The 17693-nt window shown below is 54.1% G+C and overlaps 2 protein-coding genes across 4 annotated transcripts; both read right to left on the bottom strand.

Moving 5' to 3' along the window:
• Window positions 1–57: 57 nt before the first annotated feature.
• s100a11 (S100 calcium binding protein A11) lies at window positions 58–2438 on the bottom strand. The gene is made up of 3 exons (XM_088905048.1): window positions 2341–2438; window positions 1704–1902; window positions 58–335 (listed from the first exon to the last, which is right to left on the bottom strand). Exons 2-3 carry the CDS (start codon window positions 1830–1832, stop codon window positions 201–203), a joined length of 264 nt encoding a protein of 87 aa, XP_088761174.1. The 5' UTR covers window positions 1833–1902; window positions 2341–2438; the 3' UTR covers window positions 58–200.
• Window positions 2439–5540: 3102 nt separating this feature from the next.
• LOC148815213 (pre-B-cell leukemia transcription factor-interacting protein 1-like) lies at window positions 5541–16526 on the bottom strand. 3 transcript variants are annotated; one of them, XM_088905003.1, is made up of 12 exons: window positions 16391–16526; window positions 15563–15660; window positions 14958–15045; window positions 14500–14582; window positions 13915–14083; window positions 13642–13728; window positions 11941–12156; window positions 11100–11158; window positions 10762–10872; window positions 10508–10670; window positions 7147–8475; window positions 5541–6677 (listed from the first exon to the last, which is right to left on the bottom strand). In XM_088905003.1, the coding sequence occupies exons 2-12, from the start codon at window positions 15632–15634 to the stop codon at window positions 6550–6552; spliced, it is 2505 nt and encodes an 834-aa protein (XP_088761129.1). In that variant the 5' UTR covers window positions 15635–15660; window positions 16391–16526; the 3' UTR covers window positions 5541–6549. The 3 variants fall into 3 exon arrangements, with proteins under 3 accessions (XP_088761129.1, XP_088761130.1, XP_088761131.1); XM_088905004.1 differs by having other exon boundaries at window positions 11941–12153; XM_088905005.1 differs by lacking the exon at window positions 13642–13728 and having other exon boundaries at window positions 11941–12153.
• Between the last annotated feature and the right edge of the window lie 1167 nt (window positions 16527–17693).

The raw sequence follows: 17693 nt of genomic DNA, 5'->3' as shown, positions 1-17693 counted from the left end.
CGACGTCGGGCTCGGGAGACACACGGAACAGAGAGTCACTGAACAGCACACAGCACGCAGAGTTTAACAGGCCACGTTTATTAAGAACACTGCAGCAGGAGCACCCAGCAAAAATGGGGAAGACTAAGAGAGAAACGTTGCACGTCGAGGGCCAGTCCATTCCCACCTACCCGCTCGCCCTTCCATCCACCCTAAAGCTCCTATTGGCTGAAGCCGCCGTGCTTGCTGGCCAGCCGGCCAATCAGCTGCCAGAACTCGATGAAGGTCAGCTCCCCGTCGTTGTTCTGGTCCAGTGAGCTCATGAGCTGGTCGATGACCGCCGGGTCGCTGGAGTTCTGCAGGAAGTCGACACAAACTGGCGTTTTCATGCAGCTCCCGTATAATTACGTTCAAGAAATACAAGCAGGACTGTGTTTTTTAATAGTGATCATTAACAGTTCCTTATCTGTATAAATATATATATGACGCCTTTAACCCCAAGGAGCCCAAAGAGCTTCACTGACTGGAGGGACCGACTTCACTCCCCACTAAAGCACAGCCCCACTGGGGGACACACAGCAGCCCCACTGAAGCACAGCCCCACTGGGGGACCCACAGCAGCCCCACTAAAGCACAGCCCCACTGGGGGACACACAGCAGCCCCACTGAAGCAGAGCCCCACTGGGGGACCCACAGCAGCCCCACTGAAGCAGAGCCCCACTGGGGGACCCACAGCAGCCCCACTGCCCCCACTGATCAGACGAAGGAGAGAGACACTGCTGGACCAGGGGAATCATGGGAAACATGAGGGAGGACAGACCGTTCAAACCCAGAGTGGAACTGAGACAGGACACTAGTGAGAGAGAAGGTTGACACTGGGCACACCTTCCTGGGACTGAACAGGCAGGGTTAGTCACTCATTAAACATGCTGACTCAGAGCTGGAGAGGAGTGAGGCAGGGCAGAGGGAGGACAGGGCTAGGACACAGGAGTCAGATGGTTTAAACAAATTCAGTGAAACCACAGGGCAGTCCAGAGTGAGCAGTCAGGTCTGGTTCTGGATGGCTGTGTTCTTGTCACTACGGCCGGGGTGGCCCAGCCGGGACAGAAGAGGTCCTTCTGGAGTTCCTTAACCCCGACTGGGGTGCCCAGTCCGAGCGGAGGTACAGACTCTGGCATTGCTGGGCACTAGTCATTGGAAACCGCAGGGATGCCCTGGGCATCTCCGTTTCAGGTTTGGACAGAAGCCTTAATCGGAACAGTTTTTCTAATGAGTGACATTACTGCTGAATCTGTCAACCAGAATTTTAAACATCAGACTGGGTTTGATGCAGAAAGCAGTAGAGATGAACAGACAGACAGGAGGGTAGGAAGACAGAAAGAGACAGACAGGTAGGTAGAGAGACAGACGGGTAGAGAGACAGGTAGGTAGAGAGACAGACGGGTAGATAGAGAGACAGACAAGTAGACAGACAGGTAGGTAGAGAAACAGACAGGTAGATAGAGAGACAGAGAAGTAGACAGACAGGTAGGTAGACAGACGGGTAGAGAGACAGGTAGGTAGAGAGACAGAATAGGGAGGTAGAGAGACAGACAAGTAGACAGACAGGTAGGTAGAGAGACAGACAAGTAGGTAGAGAGACAGAAAGAAATAGGCAGACAGGTAGGTAGAGAGACAGGTAGCTCAGGAAGTAAGACAGGTATTGAGAGGCCTGGGCTGGTCACCTTCACGAAGTTGGGCAGCTGGGAGGACACCAGGCTGCGGAGCTCCTCCTTGCTCAGGGTGTCAGCACTGCCATCATTGCCAGCGAAGGTCTTGAACTGGTTGACCAGGGTGCTGATGGCTGCCTCCATTGTGGTGAGGTTCAGTGCGGTTTGGAAAGGTCCAGTGAGGTCTGGTGAGCTTCTGCAAGGCGTTTGAACCCTGGGGTGAGCGAACCAGAGACCTCTCGTTAGCTTGACGAGTAGTCAGCGTGTGCCAGCTTGCAGAATCGTGGCCAGCAGACTCCAGATCAGTTCGTCTGAAGTAATTAGCACTTAGAACATGGGGCTGGTCAGAGAGGACAGGTGGCCAGTCTGGCCTGTTTCAGTCATTTGGTTAATAAATAGTCAGTAGCTAATTGACCCCAGGATCTCATCCTGATGCATTTTGAAAGATGCCAGGGGATCAGCTTCAACAGGACCGTGTTGCAGACACCCACCACCCTTTGTGTAAAGCAATCTGAAATGTGCTTCCTCCTTGTTAAGAGCAGGTGGAAAACTCTGGAGTATGGCTCCAGAGAGAAGAGGGAAAGAAAAGAGGAGGGGATCATCCGGGAAGACTCCAGAGAGCGGGAGAGAGGCAGCGGAGGAGCAGACTCACCTGTGAGGCGGCAGCAGCAGGCGCAGAGACGAGCTGTGACAGGTCTGTCTGTGAGAGTCCTGTCTCTCCCCCTCGGGATTTATACCCTCCACCTCTGCCAGAATGCCTGAAGTCAGCGGAAAACAGATCACTCTCTTTCCTTCTCCGGGCTCTCCTGCCTTTCTTTTTCCATGATAGTAGAGGAGGAGGAGGACTTTGTGCTCAAGCAAGAGAATCTGTGCAGTTATAGGTCAATCCCCCCCACACACAGGTGAAGCACACTTAGGTCAATCACACACACACTCACAGGTACAGTAAATCACACTCACTCTGGTCAATCACACACACACTCACAGGTACAGTAAATCACACTCACTCAGGTCAATCACACCCACACTCACAGGTACAGTAAATCACACACACACTCACAGGTACAGTAAATCACACTCAGGTCACTCACACACACACACACACACACACACACACACACACACACACACACACACACAGGCACAGTAAATCACACTCAGGTCAAACACACACTCACAGGTACAGTAAATCACACTCACATGCAGGTAAATCTCACACACACACGCACAGGTAAATCACACTCACTCAGGTAAATCATACTTATACAACATGCACAGGTGAATAACAATCACTCTTACAGAGGTAAATCACACACACACAGGTAAGTCTGGCACAAAATCACACACACACACCTCTGCAGGTCAATCAGAATCACACACAGAGGTAAATTATAATCGCTCTTACTCATGCAGATAAAACACACAAACGGGTAAAATACATTCACACGTGTAAATCACACTCACACACACAGGTCAATCTCAGACACACACTCACATTCACACAGGTGAATCACACTTACACACACAGGTCTATCTCAGACATACAAACACACGTGAATCACGCTCACAGGTCAATCTCAGACACACAATAACACACACAGGTGAATCACACTCTCACAGGTCAATCTCGGACACACAATCACACTCACACAGGTGAATCACAAGCACACACAGGTCAATCTCGGACACACAATCACACTCACACAGGTGAATCACAAGCACACACAGGTCAATCTCAGACAGATACTCACACAGGTAAGTCTGTGACTCAGTGACTCTGAGATGTGTAAATCAGTGATTCCCACTCTGTTGTTGTGTTGACTCCCTACAGGGGACCACACCCCCCTAACAACGAGTGTGGGATCCTTGGGGTTAAAGAGGAGACACATGCCTTGCAGTGTGGGGACCCCCCTCTCTCTCGCATACACACACGCGCACAAGCAAGCACGCACGCACGCACGCACGCACGCACGCACGCACGCACGCACGCACGCACACACACCAGGGTCCTGCTCACTCGTCTCGGGACGCTGGTCCGAGTCTGCGTATGGGCTGGGATCCCTCGGAGCTGGGTGTTCCCAGGGCCGGGGGACTCGACCCCCCCACCTCCACCCCCAGCGGAGCGGGCTGACGCAGCAGCTGTGTTTTTGCGGGATCTGCCTGGGAATGCCGCTCCCGGATGAGAGGCGCAGCCTGCAAGGTGCAGGCAGGTGAGCCTGCACGCTGTGTGAAGTGTGTTGCGTTATGGAGGCACTGGAGGAAACGGTTAGAAAATGGGTGGATGAACCACAAAAAAAAGGTGTTTTCTAGCCTTCGAAAGGGTTCAGAGAAGAGACAGGGCAGAGGAACTCCACCTCTGTAGTCTAGAGCAAAAGAGATGGAGAGGAGGATTGATCCCAGTGTGTGCAGTCCCAAGCGATATAGACCAGCATTATCTTTAAATCCCCCAGTGTGTTGTGTATATTGTATGGTGTATTTGTATTTCGTATTCGTATATTCGTATTTGCCTTGTAATTTGCACTGTCTGCACTTTGCCCTATGTGTACCCTGTCTATAATGTCTATTGTCAGTGCCCTGCCTGTATTTGCACCGTGGACCAGGAGGAACGATACTTCGGTCCACTGTGTACTTGTATGTGGCTGGAATGACCAACGTGAACTGCAGCAGAATCCCAGAATCAGTTTGAAATTTAACTGGCAACCAATGCAAGGAAGCCAAACCTGGAGTTATACTAAAAACACCATTATAGCATTGTAACCCATTCAAACGCAGGACGCGCCAGGGGTTCAGAGAGGGGTGATGGAAGGGGTAGGGCTCTGGGTATGGGGATCTGGACGTCCCGTACCCCCAGCTCCAGGCTGGATTCATGGTGGGGGCAAGGGCAAGTTTCACACCTGACGCTGACCCCTCAAATCCTCATTTACAGCACACGCAGGCAGGCAGGCAGGCAGGCAGGCAGGCAGGGCGCCCCCCCCTCGCCCAGCCCGGTTGCCCTCTGCTGAAGTCGTCACCTCTCTGCCTCTGGAAAGCGCTGACTCGGCGAAGATCGCCGCAGCGCCTGATTGCTGTTTTTGGCCGTTAACGAGCAGCTTGGGTGTGTTTGTGTCGGGAGTCGACTCAGCAGTTTGCAGCTCTGTTCCAAGCAGGCTGGCAGGGCGGCTCTGATCGCTATCGGCCCGTTCTGGGCTCTGGAAAGTCCTGGGCCTGGTGCCAGGAAGATTATTCTCTAGGCTCACTCCCGCCGCCCGGACAAGGGGCTCTACGGGGCTCTGTTCCCTGTTTGTGCTTTGTCTTGTGCCGAGTGCTTTTGTAACCCAGGCTTTACCAACCAGCCCGGGAAAATGCAGTCGTTCGCGAGGCCACTTAAGGAGCCAGTTAATTGCTGTGATTAGCGCCAGGCCTGTCCCGACGTGCTCCTCCCTGGAGCAGGACAGTCTCACTGCAGGCGACACCTGCTCCACAGGGTGCGGCCGTGAGCTCGCAGGACAGTGACCAGGGCGGTGGGCGTCCGGTGAACCCCTCCAGCCCCTCTCTCTGCACAGCGAGGTGTGCTCCTGCGAGAGGAAACACAGCAGTATATAGCGCCTGGCAGAGCCTCTCAGTCGTGGCCTCTTCCTGAACCAGATCTTGGATCAGTCTGGGCCATTCTGTGTATTAGAGGCCATTGTTACAGCAGCCAGTGTCTGCTTTTTAACCAGTATTGATCAGGTTCTACTGTGTCACTGTATATTTCACCTCCCACCCAACTATAATCTCCTCTCTCCCGTGCTCCTCTCTCTCACTCTCTCCTGTACTCATCTCCCTCCCTCCCTCTGTTCACACACCCCCTCCCAACCCACACCAGACCTCGGCTACTCGTTAAAGAAACTTTATTTTTTATACAAAGACAAAAACAACATCAATCAGGCATTTCTAGAGGGGGTCAGAAGTCACTCTGTTCAGCAGGAAATTTAATAACAGTTCAGTAGGCCTGAGACCAGGGCCTGCAATCACCGGACCCCCCCCAACACGCTCCTGCACCCCAACTTCTCCAGGCAGGCCAGGGCAGCTCCCCCCTCTGCTGGGAAGTCGGGTCTCGGCATTCGTGCCACAGCTGACATTTCGCTGATCGGATTTTCTCCAGGTCAGCGAAGGAGGTGTGACTCACTGTCCAAGTTCGGTGTTGCAACCCTAGAAGCCCAGGTCAAAAGACCACCCCACCACACAAGCCTTAATTGTTTAATTGGGGTCATTAATTACATGGGAACAAAATAATTTAACACACCAAGTCAGGTCTGTACAGCTCTCATGTCCCAGTTCTTCTTTATCAAAAAGCACTTCTCTACACCAAGAGTGGCAGGTGTCTAGCAACCCAGCCACGGCCCTGAGCTCCATTCCCTTATTTTCCTCCCAGATAAAAAGAAAGGCGTTTCCCCCACTGAAACCTTCCAGCACGAGCGAAAAACCCGCCACCCTCCCCTCACCATTCCTGACTTCTGAAAAAAAAAACACCCCAACACAAACTCTGGTGAAAAGCAACCAAAAAAAATCCACTATCTGTTCTCTGCTACTCCTTGGATTTCATTAAGTCAATTAAATCCACATTCGAACCCTGGGCTCTCCAGCTCCTGAAGAACACGAAGGCTTTGGATCTGAGAGCCGCAGATGAAAGAAGATTTTCAAAATAAAAGGTGCCACCGAGCCCTCGTCCTGTAGGGGGAGCCAGACACCTCCCTGCCCCGCCAACCTCAGCGGCTTCATTGGTGGGATGGTTGATGAACCTCTGCGCAGGTCCGAGTGACACTGCTGCTGCGGAAGAGCCCGGGAAGGAGGGAGGAGCCAGTGTCCAGAGGTCCCCGGTCCAGTTCGGCCCGTGTCTGTTCTACTCGCTGCCGCCCGCTGGCTCGGCCCACCTGTGCTTCTCCTTGCTGCGAGCGTGCCAGTCCTGCTCCACCGGGGGGCGCTGCTGTTCCTGGCTGTGGTCCGGCTCGGCAGGGCTGGGCTTCCTGCCTGTGAGCCAGAGAGAGAGGCAGCGCGTCGAACCCCTGACCGCTGCAGTCACCTCTCCCTCTCGCTCACTCTCACTCTGTCCCCCTCCCTCTTCCAACCTGCCCCCCTCTCCCAGTCTTTTTCCCTGTCCCCCTCCCTCTTCCAGGCTCTTGTCCTTCCCCAATCTTTTTCCCTGCCCGTTTCCCTTTTATTTCTCCCTCTTTCCCAGTCTTTTTCCCAGTCTCTCCCTTTTTCCTTTCGGTTTTCCCAGTCTCTCCCTCTTTCCCAGTCTTTTTCCCAGTCTCTCCCTTTTTCCTATCGGTTTTCCCAGTCTCTCCCTCTTTCCCAGTCTTTTTCCCAGTCTCTCCCTTTTTCCTATCGGTTTTCCCAGTCTCTCCCTCTTTCCCAGTCTCTCCCTTTTTCCTATCGGTTTTCCCAGTCTCTCCCTCTTTCCCAGTCCCTCTCTCCTCCGTCGTGTCCCTCCACTCACCTCTCCTCCTCCCCTCTCGCTCCTTCTCTCCGTGTCTGTGCCCGTGTCCCGGGATGGCGAACCTCCTCAGCGCCTCCCTCTCGAACCCCTCCATGAACCGCTCCAGCTCCTCGCCCTCACCCTCGCCGCCCCCCTCCCTCTCCGCCAGCTCCTCCAGGATCTCCCCCACGTCCTCGGCGAAGTCCCGGAAGGCCATCCGCTGGTGTGCGAAGAGGCCGTCCTGGAAGAAGTCCAGGGTCAGCCGCTGCAGCTCGGCCGGCCCGGCCCCCCCGCCGAGGCGGCGCAGGTAGCCCCCCAGCAGGGCCTGGAAGGCGGGCAGCTCGACGGGGTGGAGCCCCTCCTGGCGGGCGCAGTCCCGCGGACCCCCGCAGCCCTGCGGGGGGCGGTAGTGGCGCAGCTTCTCGCCCTGCTGCTTCCAGAAGGCGTTGTGGTCGTGGTGCCGGTGGGCCGGTTTCCCGGGCGACGGCGCCGCCCGGCCGGGCCCCTGCCAGTGGTGGTCCTGTTTGGATCTGGGCTCCAGCCTCTCCTTCTTCTGCGCCCTGGTCTTGTCCTTCATCATCCCTTCTTCCGTTTGCTCTGTCTTCTGCCTGAGCCACTCTCCCTCCTTCCTCTCCCTCCTCCCCCTCTCCTCTCCCTCCTTTCTCCCCCTCTCCTCTCCCTCCTTCCTCTCCCTCTTCCCCCTCTCCTCTCCCTCCTTCCTCCCCCTCTCCTCCCCCTCCTTCCTCTCCTTCCACCCCCTCTCCTCTCCCTCCCTCCTCCCCCTCTGCTCTCCCTCCCTCCTCCCCCTCTCTCCTGGTCTCTTCCCCTCTTTCCTTCTCTGCTTCTCCTCTCCTCCCCTTTGCCACTCCTGTTCTCCCCACCCCTCCTTCCCTTCCTTCCCAGCCCTCTGCTGCTGCTCCTCCTCCTCCTTCCTCCTCCTCTTCCCGGCCTCTCCCTCTCTCCGCGCCCCTCTCTCCGCCTCCTCCCAGCTCCTCTTCTGGCCCCCTTCCTCCCTCCTCTCCCCCGGCGCTCCCTTCCCCAGCCGCTCGATCTCAGCGGACAGCCTCCTCTCCAGCTCCGCCAGCCCCTCCCTCACCCCCCTCTTCCCCCCCAGCTCCCTCGGCGCCCCCGTCAGCCCCTCCAGGCGCCGCCGGCTCTCGGCCAGCAGGAGGCGCTGTCTCTCCAGCTCCTGCTGCAGGGCGTCTCCTCCTCCTGCGCTCTCCTCCGCCTCCTCGGCAACTGGGCTCTCTTCACTTGGGGTGTCATTGCGGTGCCCCGGCTCATCTGTAGGGGGTGCAGTGGAGACGTTCTGCACAGTGAGGTTGGGCACAGGGGCAGCAGAGTGGGCTTCTGTCAGAGAATGGGACAGCAGTACTGTTGGATGACCTGGGCTGTATTTCTGTCTGTCTCAGTGCTGTATCACTCTCACACTGGCCTGGGCTGTATTTCTGTCTGTCTCGGTGCTGTATCACTCTCACACTGGCCTGGGCTGTATTTCTGTCTGTCTCAGTGCTGTATCACTCTCACACTGGCCTGGGCTGTATTTCTGTCTGTCTCAGTGCTGTATCACTCTCACACTGGCCTGGGCTGTATTTCTGTCTGTCTCAGTGCTGTATCACTCTCACACTGACCAGGGCTGTATTTCTGTCTGTCTCAGTGCTGTATCATTCTCACACTGACCAGGGCTGTATTTCTGTCTGTCTCAGTGCTGTATCACTCTCACACTGGCCTGGGCTGTATTTCTGTCTGTCTCAGTGCTGTATCACTCTCACACTGGCCTGGGCTGTATTTCTGTCTGTCTCAGTGCTGTATCACTCTCACACTGGCCTGGGCTGTATTTCTGTCTGTCTCAGTGCTGTATCACTCTCACACTGGCCTGGGCTGTATTTCTGTCTGTCTCAGTGCTGTATCACTCTCACACTGGCCTGGGCTGTATTTCTGTCTGTCTCAGTGCTGTATCACTCTCACACTGGCCTGGGCTGTATTTCTGTCTGTCTCAGTGCTGTATCACTCTCACACTGGCCTGGGCTGTATTTCTGTCTGTCTCAGTGCTGTATCACTCTCACACTGGCCTGGGCTGTATTTCTGTCTGTCTCGGTGCTGTATCACTCTCACACTGGCCTGGGCTGTATTTCTGTCTGTCTCGGTGCTGTATCACTCTCACACTGGCCTGGGCTGTATTTCTGTCTGTCTCGGTGCTGTATCACTCTCACACTGGCCTGGGCTGTATTTCTGTCTGTCTCAGTGCTGTATCACTCTCACACTGGCCTGGGCTGTATTTCTGTCTGTCTCGGTGCTGTATCACTCTCACACTGGCCTGGGCTGTATTTCTGTCTGTCTCGGTGCTGTATCACTCTCACACTGGCCTGGGCTGTATTTCTCTCTGTCTCGGTGCTGTATCACTCTCACACTGGCCTGGGCTGTATTTCTGTCTGTCTCAGTGCTGTATCACTCTCACACTGGCCTGGGCTGTATTTCTGTCTGTCTCAGTGCTGTATCACTCTCACACTGGCCTGGGCTGTATTTCTGTCTGTCTCAGTGCTGTATCACTCTCACACTGGCCTGGGCTGTATTTCTGTCTGTCTCAGTGCTGTATCACTCTCACACTGGCCTGGGCTGTATTTCTGTCTGTCTCAGTGCTGTATCACTCTCACACTGACCAGGGCTGTATTTCTGTCTGTCTCAGTGCTGTATCACTCTCACACTGGCCTGGGCTGTATTTCTGTCTGTCTCAGTGCTGTATCACTCTCACACTGGCCTGGGCTGTATTTCTGTCTGTCTCAGTGCTGTATCACTCTCACACTGGCCTGGGCTGTATTTCTGTCTCAGTGCTGTATCACTCTCACACTGGCCTGGGCTGTATTTCTGTCTGTCTCAGTGCTGTATCACTCTCACACTGGCCTGGGCTGTATTTCTGTCTGTCTCAGTGCTGTATCACTCTCACACTGGCCTGGGCTGTATTTCTGTCTGTCTCAGTGCTGTATCACTCTCACACTGGCCTGGGCTGTATTTCTGTCTGTCTCAGTGCTGTATCATTCTCACACTGGCCTGGGCTGTATTTCTGTCTGTCTCAGTGTTGCATCACTCTCACACTGGCCTGGGCTGTATTTCTGTCTGTCTCAGTGCTGTATCACTCTCACACTGGCCTGGGCTGTATTTCTGTCTGTCTCAGTGCTGTATCATTCTCACACTGGCCAGGGCTGTATTTCTGTCTGTCTCAGTGCTGTATCACTCTCACACTGGCCTGGGCTGTATTTCTGTCTGTCTCAGTGCTGTATCACTCTCACACTGGCCTGGGCTGTATTTCTGTCGGTCTCAGTGCTGTATCACTCTCACAGTGGCCTGGGCTGTATCACCCCTTCTCTTCTTTCCCACTCAGTACCTGTGATTTGCGTCAGTTCTGTCACTCTGGCCTTGAGGCTCTCCAGCTCCCCCTGCAGGCTGGGCAGGGAGGCCAGCTCAGCACGCAGCTGCTCGTTCTCCTGGGCCAAACCCCCTCCTTCCTCCAGCCCCCGCAGGGCGAGCGCCAGTTCCTCCTTCTGGGCCTGGCGGAGAGGGAGAAGCTCTGTCAGAGACCGTCTGCAGGATCAGCTGTGCGCCAGTGCACACGGCGCCCGAGACCACTCCGGTGCTGACCTGCAGCTCGGCCTGCAGCAGGGTTATCTGCTGGTTCTCCTGGGCCAGCTTGTCTAGCAGAGAAGCCATCAACTGCGCCGACTGTGGGTCCGGGGCAGAACCGGTTTCGTCCTGGAGCACAAGGCACAGGAAGAGAGAAGAACACAGAAGGACAGATTCATATGAAAGAGCAGAACCATTGACTGCAGGGTTATATTGGCAACAGTCTGGGAACCCTCTGCAGTTCACGACTGCTAGTCACAGATGTCACACTGAGCTGGGCTTATGGATTCTGGACTGGCATCCAAACAGAAAGAGAGGGAAGGAAAGGGGGAGGAAGAGGAAAGATGAACACTGACCTGCTGTCCATAAAGATCCTTCTCATGCAGTTCCCTCAGATCCACCTCCTCATCCAGCCCTAAGGGAACACAAACAACACAGAGTCTATAGACAGAGACCCACGCAGACAGTCACACAGCTTTGCAGGTCCGTGCACAGGGGTGCTACAGAGTCACACAGGCGTGTGCTCACCCGTCTCCACTGAGGTGCACATACTGTACAGTTGAAAGAGCTAGACAGGGCTTCAAACCAGAGCATGTCACTCTTCTACTGCGCCACACAGGTAACGTTCAGTGATACACCTGACAGGCCAGTGCAATGGTGTACAGTGGCATGCGGTGCGATACACCAGCACTCATAAGGAGAACGCTCATGCCAAGCTAATCAGACAAGCGGTCACCAGCTCCAGACCAGGGGACACAGCCTTGAGAGGGTTTCTGGGTCTCCTGAATCGCCAGCAGCTTCAGAGGAGTTACACCTGCCAGATCTCAACCCTACAAACCCGGCCAGCCTGCAGCTCCCTGGAGAGTGAGGCTGAGCTTAGCGAGGTTAGTCTGGGGCTCTAGCAGGGTCACACAGTAGCTAATCCTCACTGCTTGTGCGGACATGGTGCTTATAAAGTCTGGCTAGTTGCAGCCAGAAACTGCTACTGGCTCTAGCTCTTGAGAGAGATCCTGAATCAAGTTGCTAAATTTGGTACTTTCTCTCACACGCACACAGACGAGAACAGATTACTCTCCCAAGTGCACAGCAGTCTGATCAACCCCTGGATCCTCTGACAGACAGCACTGTAAAACGTCACTGCAATGGATCAGACTGCTGCGCACAGAGAGTCGGTTTCTGGACATGTGCAGCGCTCACCAGAGAACAGGATCATCCCCAGTCCCAGCAAGAGCAGGGCTCCCACGATGCACTTGTTCAGGGAAAGTCCAAGTCCCCCTTCCCCCTCCTTCCTCCACACCCTCTCTTCCTCCTGATCCTCCTCTTCCTCTTCCTCCTCCTCCTCCCCTCTCCCCAGGTGGTGTGTCTTCCGTCTCCGGAGGCCTGCCCCAGTTTCCAGGTCCGAATCCAATTCTGCTGGCGAGAGGGAGACACTGGATGAACAGGGACACCAATCAAGGAGGACAATCAGGTTAAAGCCTGGAGTGGATCAGACAGCAGCGCACTGGGAGTCCGAAGGCTATGTGTATGTAGTTGTGACAATTGTAGCTATAAGTGCTATAAGCTAGAGTAGAAAAGTTTAGATACCATGCATCAGTTATTATTAGGATTTTAATCGGACTCCCAGTCCACTGCAATCTGATCCAGGTTTTATAATAGCAGTGCCGGCAGTAGAAAAAAAAAGCAGCTTCCCAAAACTTTATTTTAATTAAACCTGTCCAGGCAGACATGTCAAAGGAAAAGATCTTGCATCTGTCCTCTTAGAGATTACACTTTGCTGCAAGCACAAAATGCAAAGCACCAAACTGCTATGCAAATGCATCGTCATTTCCATTCTCCCGTTCAGGCCAGCTGCGCAGTGGGAGAGCCATTCTCGGCAAAAGCTACTGGCCCGCTCTCTTCAGGGGGCTGCAGTCTGACCCACTCCAGGTTTTACTGTAAGCTGCAGGCTGGATGTTTCAGGCCTGTTAACTGGATTTTAAAGGCAAGGCACATGGAATTTAAAAACCTGTGTAATTTATGTACACGACAGCTAAGAAAGGGTTCAAATGAGAGCATTCAGACTGCTCCACACTTCCACCACTCTTTGTGTAATCATGTTCCTCCTGTTTCTTACAGCTAGTAAACCCCAGAGTGTACTGCTCTGCTGTGCTCCAGGCATCCAATCAAAAACACACTGCAGCTATGACATCTGTCACGAAGACTTCATGCAAAGTTCAGAACAGATGCTTTGTAAATGGTGGGAAACTCACACTAGTCTCTCTGCTCAGATCAACACACAAACATTGCTGTAAAATACGCACATTAACACCCCTTCATCAGAGCTGGAGAGTCACTGTACAGACACTCAGTCCAGCTACTCTGTATCTTCACATGAACACTCCTTCATCATCATCAGAGCTGTAGAGGAACTGTACAGACACTCAGTCCAGCTCCTCTGTATCTTCACACTAACACTCCTTCATCATCATCAGAGCTGGAGAGTAACTGTACAGACACTCAGTCCAGCTCCTCTGTATCTTCACATGAACACTCCTTCATCATCATCAGAGCTGGAGAGTCACTGTACAGACACTCAGTCCAGCTCCTCTGTATCTTCACATTAACACTCCTTCATCAAAACTGAACAGCAAACACACCTAAGACACTGCTTATCTGTTGTCTGCACAACAGAATAGAGTATTCAGAACCAACACAAGCAACAGTGAAATACAATATTACGTCCTCTATTAATTAAAAACATGAAGTGTATACATGATGCAACTCAAGCACCGAAGAGGATAACTAACAAATGGACAAACTGCTGTCCATTCATTTGGTTTTACACTGAACATGAAACATAGAACATGCTTCTCCACCAATCAGCATGCAGGCTGCTGCACAGGCACCGCCTACCAGTACCTCTTCCTCCTCGTCCAATCAGCCGCTTCCCCCATCTACGGAACCCTGACAGGGTCAGGCCCCTCAGCAGCGGAGCCACCAATCGCACTTCAACACAAACACACCACACTTCATCAGCCAGCCAATGACTGTGAGCAGGGGGAGGGACTATTTAATGACAGACATTGGAATACTAAGAACCCTCTCTGCTCCTCCGGTCTCCTCCCTCTCTCCCTCACCCCGTCTTCCTCCCAGACCCCCCCCTCTCTCCCCAGCCTGCTCCCTCCCCTGTACCTGCTTGCTTTCCGATCTCAGCAACCTTCCTGGGCAGCCCTGGGCCCTCCCCTTCCTCCTGGTGCCCCTCCTCTTCCTGTGGCGAGGAGGCGGGCACAGTCACAATGTTGGAGTTGGGGGCGGGGCTGGGGCCGCTCTCGCTGTTCCCCGTCGCCGTCTCCTGGCAGACCTGGGCATGACAAGCACACGCTTGATGAAGTGGCAGTCTGGGGAAGGCCTGCTCCTGGCAGGCTATAGACCTTGAGCGCACTGGAACGGTGAGGATCGACTCGCACGCCTCACACTCGCACAAGAAGAAACGAAACAAAGTTTCGGCTGTGGAGCCTTCTTCAGGTGAAGAAGAAACTTCGTTTCTTTTCAGCATGGAATAAACCTTTACTGGTTCCTTTACAACTCTCATTTCTGGTATTGAGGACAGAACCAAAAAGAGGACTCATTCTGCTACAAGATCCTTCACGTATCGCTCGTCTACTGTGGGTCAACGGCAGCTGGAACAGAACAGCACCGCCGCTCCTGCAGTGACAAACATCACCCCCAGCACCAGGCGCCAACCAGCCCCCTCCCCCAGGCAAGAGCGGAGCTCACCTGCAGCCCCTCCGCAGAGCGCGTCTCCCCTGCCTTCAGCCCGGCGACGCCAGCCTCCTCCTCCTCCTCCTCCTCGGCGGTCTCTGACAGGAGACACACGCAGAGTGATCACGGACCAGGACAGCGCACTCCCACACACACACACACAGTGGCCAGATTATTAGGAACCCCAGGCAGACAGACACACACACACACACACACACACACACACACACACACACACACACACACCCTCAGCGCGCGCGGGTGCAGGGGGTGCGTGGGCGGGGCCCGAGGAGCGGGATGCCTCTTGCTCGGATCCATGCCCGGTTCTCAATCCCATTGGAAACAAAATCAATGTATTTGAAAATAAGCCGCAGGCTTGAACTGAAATTTGTGAAAAGGAATATGGCTTATGGTCTGGAAAATAAGCTCCTGACGTCAGACATGAAGTTATCAAGTTATTAAGTTATCTCTACCTTTCAGCTCCTCCGCGGAGCTGTGGTCCGCCACTGGAGGACCATCCGTCCCATCATCCCCCGGGCCCACATTCTCCACCACAGAGTCCTGTAAAAAGACAACTGTTGTGAGTGAGGTCAAAGGTCACAGTGAGGTGGTCACTAGCCGGACGAGAAATTTAGATCTCACTTTTCTAGCCACGAAGAGCACACGCCGTTTAATTCAGAAACTAATGAATTCTCGGGCGTGATTAAGCCTCCCTTGAATGAAACCAGTCCTCTGTTCCTCCAGCTGACTATTTAAAGTAGTGATGGGGAGCTTCAGTCTCAGACTGTCCTATGTCTGCCAGCACCACTCAGAACAACCTCAGTCAGCTTGATGCTGGTTTACTGTGTGATTCAGGTTCTGGAGAACAAACACTGGGCCCTGCTGGACCAGGACCGGTCTTACAGAGAGCTTCAAACCCAGGGGACACTGCCCCAGCACCGGAGGACCAGAGGCAGTCCTTAATGACATCACTGACCTCATCACCAGTGTTCTGCGACTCTGTTCCTGCCTTGGTGAGCTTTAAACTCTGGCAATGCTGCTGTATGAGGTGTATGGTGCTAGTGGCATCCCTGCGTACCTCTGGGGTCAGAATGGTCCAGTTGTTCGAGGAGCCATTGGTGCTGCCGCCACTGTTGGAGTTGTCATCCATCGCCCCCTAGTGGCTTCCCCCTAGTACTGCAGGAATGAGACACCGTGATTCCACACCTCTGGGTCAAGACCAGGCACAGAAGGGAGCATGCACAAACACAGCTGACAGGAAACTGTGGTCTCCACAAGACTGCTCTCCATCTCGACCACTCGTTCCACTCTGCTGTCGTGAGCAGCGAGTTTTTTTACAACTAGTTCTCCTCTTCGACTCATGTTGAAATAACAACATTAACTTGGCCTCAAGGGTTGGTAGTTAACCCGGTGAAACAGTACCCTCTCTCCACCGGGCTCGACCTCCCTCAGTCCGTCTCTGTCTCCTCCTGCTCAAATGACCATAAAAGGCCAGACTGTCCCAGAACACAGCAGCTTCTCGGCTCTCTCTCTCACACACACACACACGCTTCTGGCGAGAGCATGACGCTCGGGCTTAAACTCTCTGGCGCACCTAATCACACGCAGTATTTACAAAGCAGCCCAGCTGTCTGACCATACAGCAGGTACAACTGTTCCGCGTTTGCCTTGAGCGATTTACGAATGCACGAAGAAAGTGCTGACAGCCGCAGAGGTGCACCGTTATATACTGCTTGCCCCCATCTTTTGTTACCAAGAAAATATTAGTCCCACAACAGCTAAACCGCAGGTCCCGGAAACAGGAGTAATTGCGCTGTTTCTGTGCTTCATCTCCTTCGCAGCCATATTTCTGATATTTTTAGACGTCGCCACAACACAGAAAACATCAACATTTAACACAAATTACCGCACTCCCGCTATTAGCCGAAAACAAAGTCACTCCAGGCGTTTCTGTTATCCTTCGCTAACTTCCCGTCGTCGCTGCAAAGTTTGGATTTCTGATCTGCGTTAGGAGAGGGGGAAGCCACTCTCGTCCAATAGGAGACCAGGTGTCGCCCAGGCCCCACCCCTTCCTCGGCGCTCCGGCCAATGACCGGGCAGGCCGCGGGTGAATCAGCAATAGCGGAGCCGCGGAGGCTGTGATTGACAGGGGCAGGTGTGAGTGACAGCTGAGAGAGGGGCGGGGGGGTTTTCACAGCTCAGTCACTCATCTCGACCCAGAAATAAAGAAACAGCTGAGCAGACCCACGTCATCTGCGAGCAAGAGCCTGGTGACCATGGCATTCGGCGGTTTTAAACTGGTTTCTGCTGGAAATGGCGTTTTTTAAAGTATCTCTTCCAACTGCTTCATCCAGGAGCCTGTCCCAGAGAGCAACGGGCACAAAGCAGGGTACACCCTGGACAGGACACCAGTCCATCACAGGACACACACCCTGGACAGGACACCAGTCCATCACAGGACACACAGATACAGACACACACCCTGGACAGGACACCAGTCCATCACAGGACACACAGATACAGACACACACACCCTGGACAGGACACCAGTCCATCACAGGACACACAGACCCTGGACAGGACACCAGTCCATCAGTCCATCACAGGACACACACACTCACACACCCTGGACAGGACACCAGTCCATCACAGGACACACACAGGACTAGTTTTCCTCCTTCCACCCTGCAGCCAGTCCTCCCCACCCTGCGGGGAGGATATGTGCACGCCCTGCGAGAGCTGTCGCATGGGAGGAGGGGGTGGTGGGATGACGGATTAGCTCCGCGCACTGCTGTGGATCTCTATAGAGCCTGGCTGTGGCGCTGGTCCGTCTGGGTGGAGCCTGCATGTTAGCATCTCCAGGCGCTCCACTTCCCTGTGCGGAGCTGATCCGCTGCAGACCCCTCTCGCTGGCCAGTGCCCACCGGGTCCGAGCCGTTGTTCCCGGGGGCGGCACAGCTCTGGTCCTCCCCTGTGCTGCAGGCATCCTCCGGTGTCTCACCAACAGAAAAGCTTCAGCTTGTCCGCTTAAGCAATGGATGAGTATAATATAAAATCAGGCCCCGGGCAGGGACAGGCCCACACTCTCTGGCCCTCCAGAAATCCTTGGATCAGCTGTGCAGGGCCTTACACAGACGATACTCAGGTGCCCAAGGAGGCATTCAGGTTAATTGTTTAATTGCTGGAAGAGAGTGGGCCCCTGCTGGGCT

The sequence above is a fragment of the Atractosteus spatula genome, chromosome 25, assembly GCF_055471065.1.
Source record: "Atractosteus spatula isolate fAtrSpa1 chromosome 25, fAtrSpa1.hap1, whole genome shotgun sequence".
Classification (NCBI taxonomy): Eukaryota; Metazoa; Chordata; class Actinopteri; order Semionotiformes; family Lepisosteidae; genus Atractosteus; species Atractosteus spatula.
The sequence above is the reverse complement of the archived record's forward strand: the minus strand, read 5'-3'. Positions and strand labels throughout refer to the sequence as shown.

Bases quoted from the DNA above. Each gene is read 5' to 3' on its own strand.
- LOC148815213 (XM_088905003.1), bottom strand. From the start codon at position 15,634: ATGGATGACAACTCCAACAGTGGCGGCAGCACCAATGGCTCCTCGAAC. The intron at 12,157-13,641 runs GTACTGGTAGGC...CCCTCTCGCCAG, and splicing joins GATTGGACGAGGAGGAAGAG to CAGAATTGGATTCGGACCTG. The intron at 11,159-11,940 runs GTGAGCGCTGCA...GTGTTCCCTTAG, and splicing joins GGGGATGATCCTGTTCTCTG to GGCTGGATGAGGAGGTGGAT.
- s100a11 (XM_088905048.1), bottom strand. From the start codon at position 1,832: ATGGAGGCAGCCATCAGCACCCTGGTCAACCAGTTCAAGACCTTCGCT. The intron at 336-1,703 runs GTGACCAGCCCA...GACTTCCTGCAG, and splicing joins AGCTGCCCAACTTCGTGAAG to AACTCCAGCGACCCGGCGGT.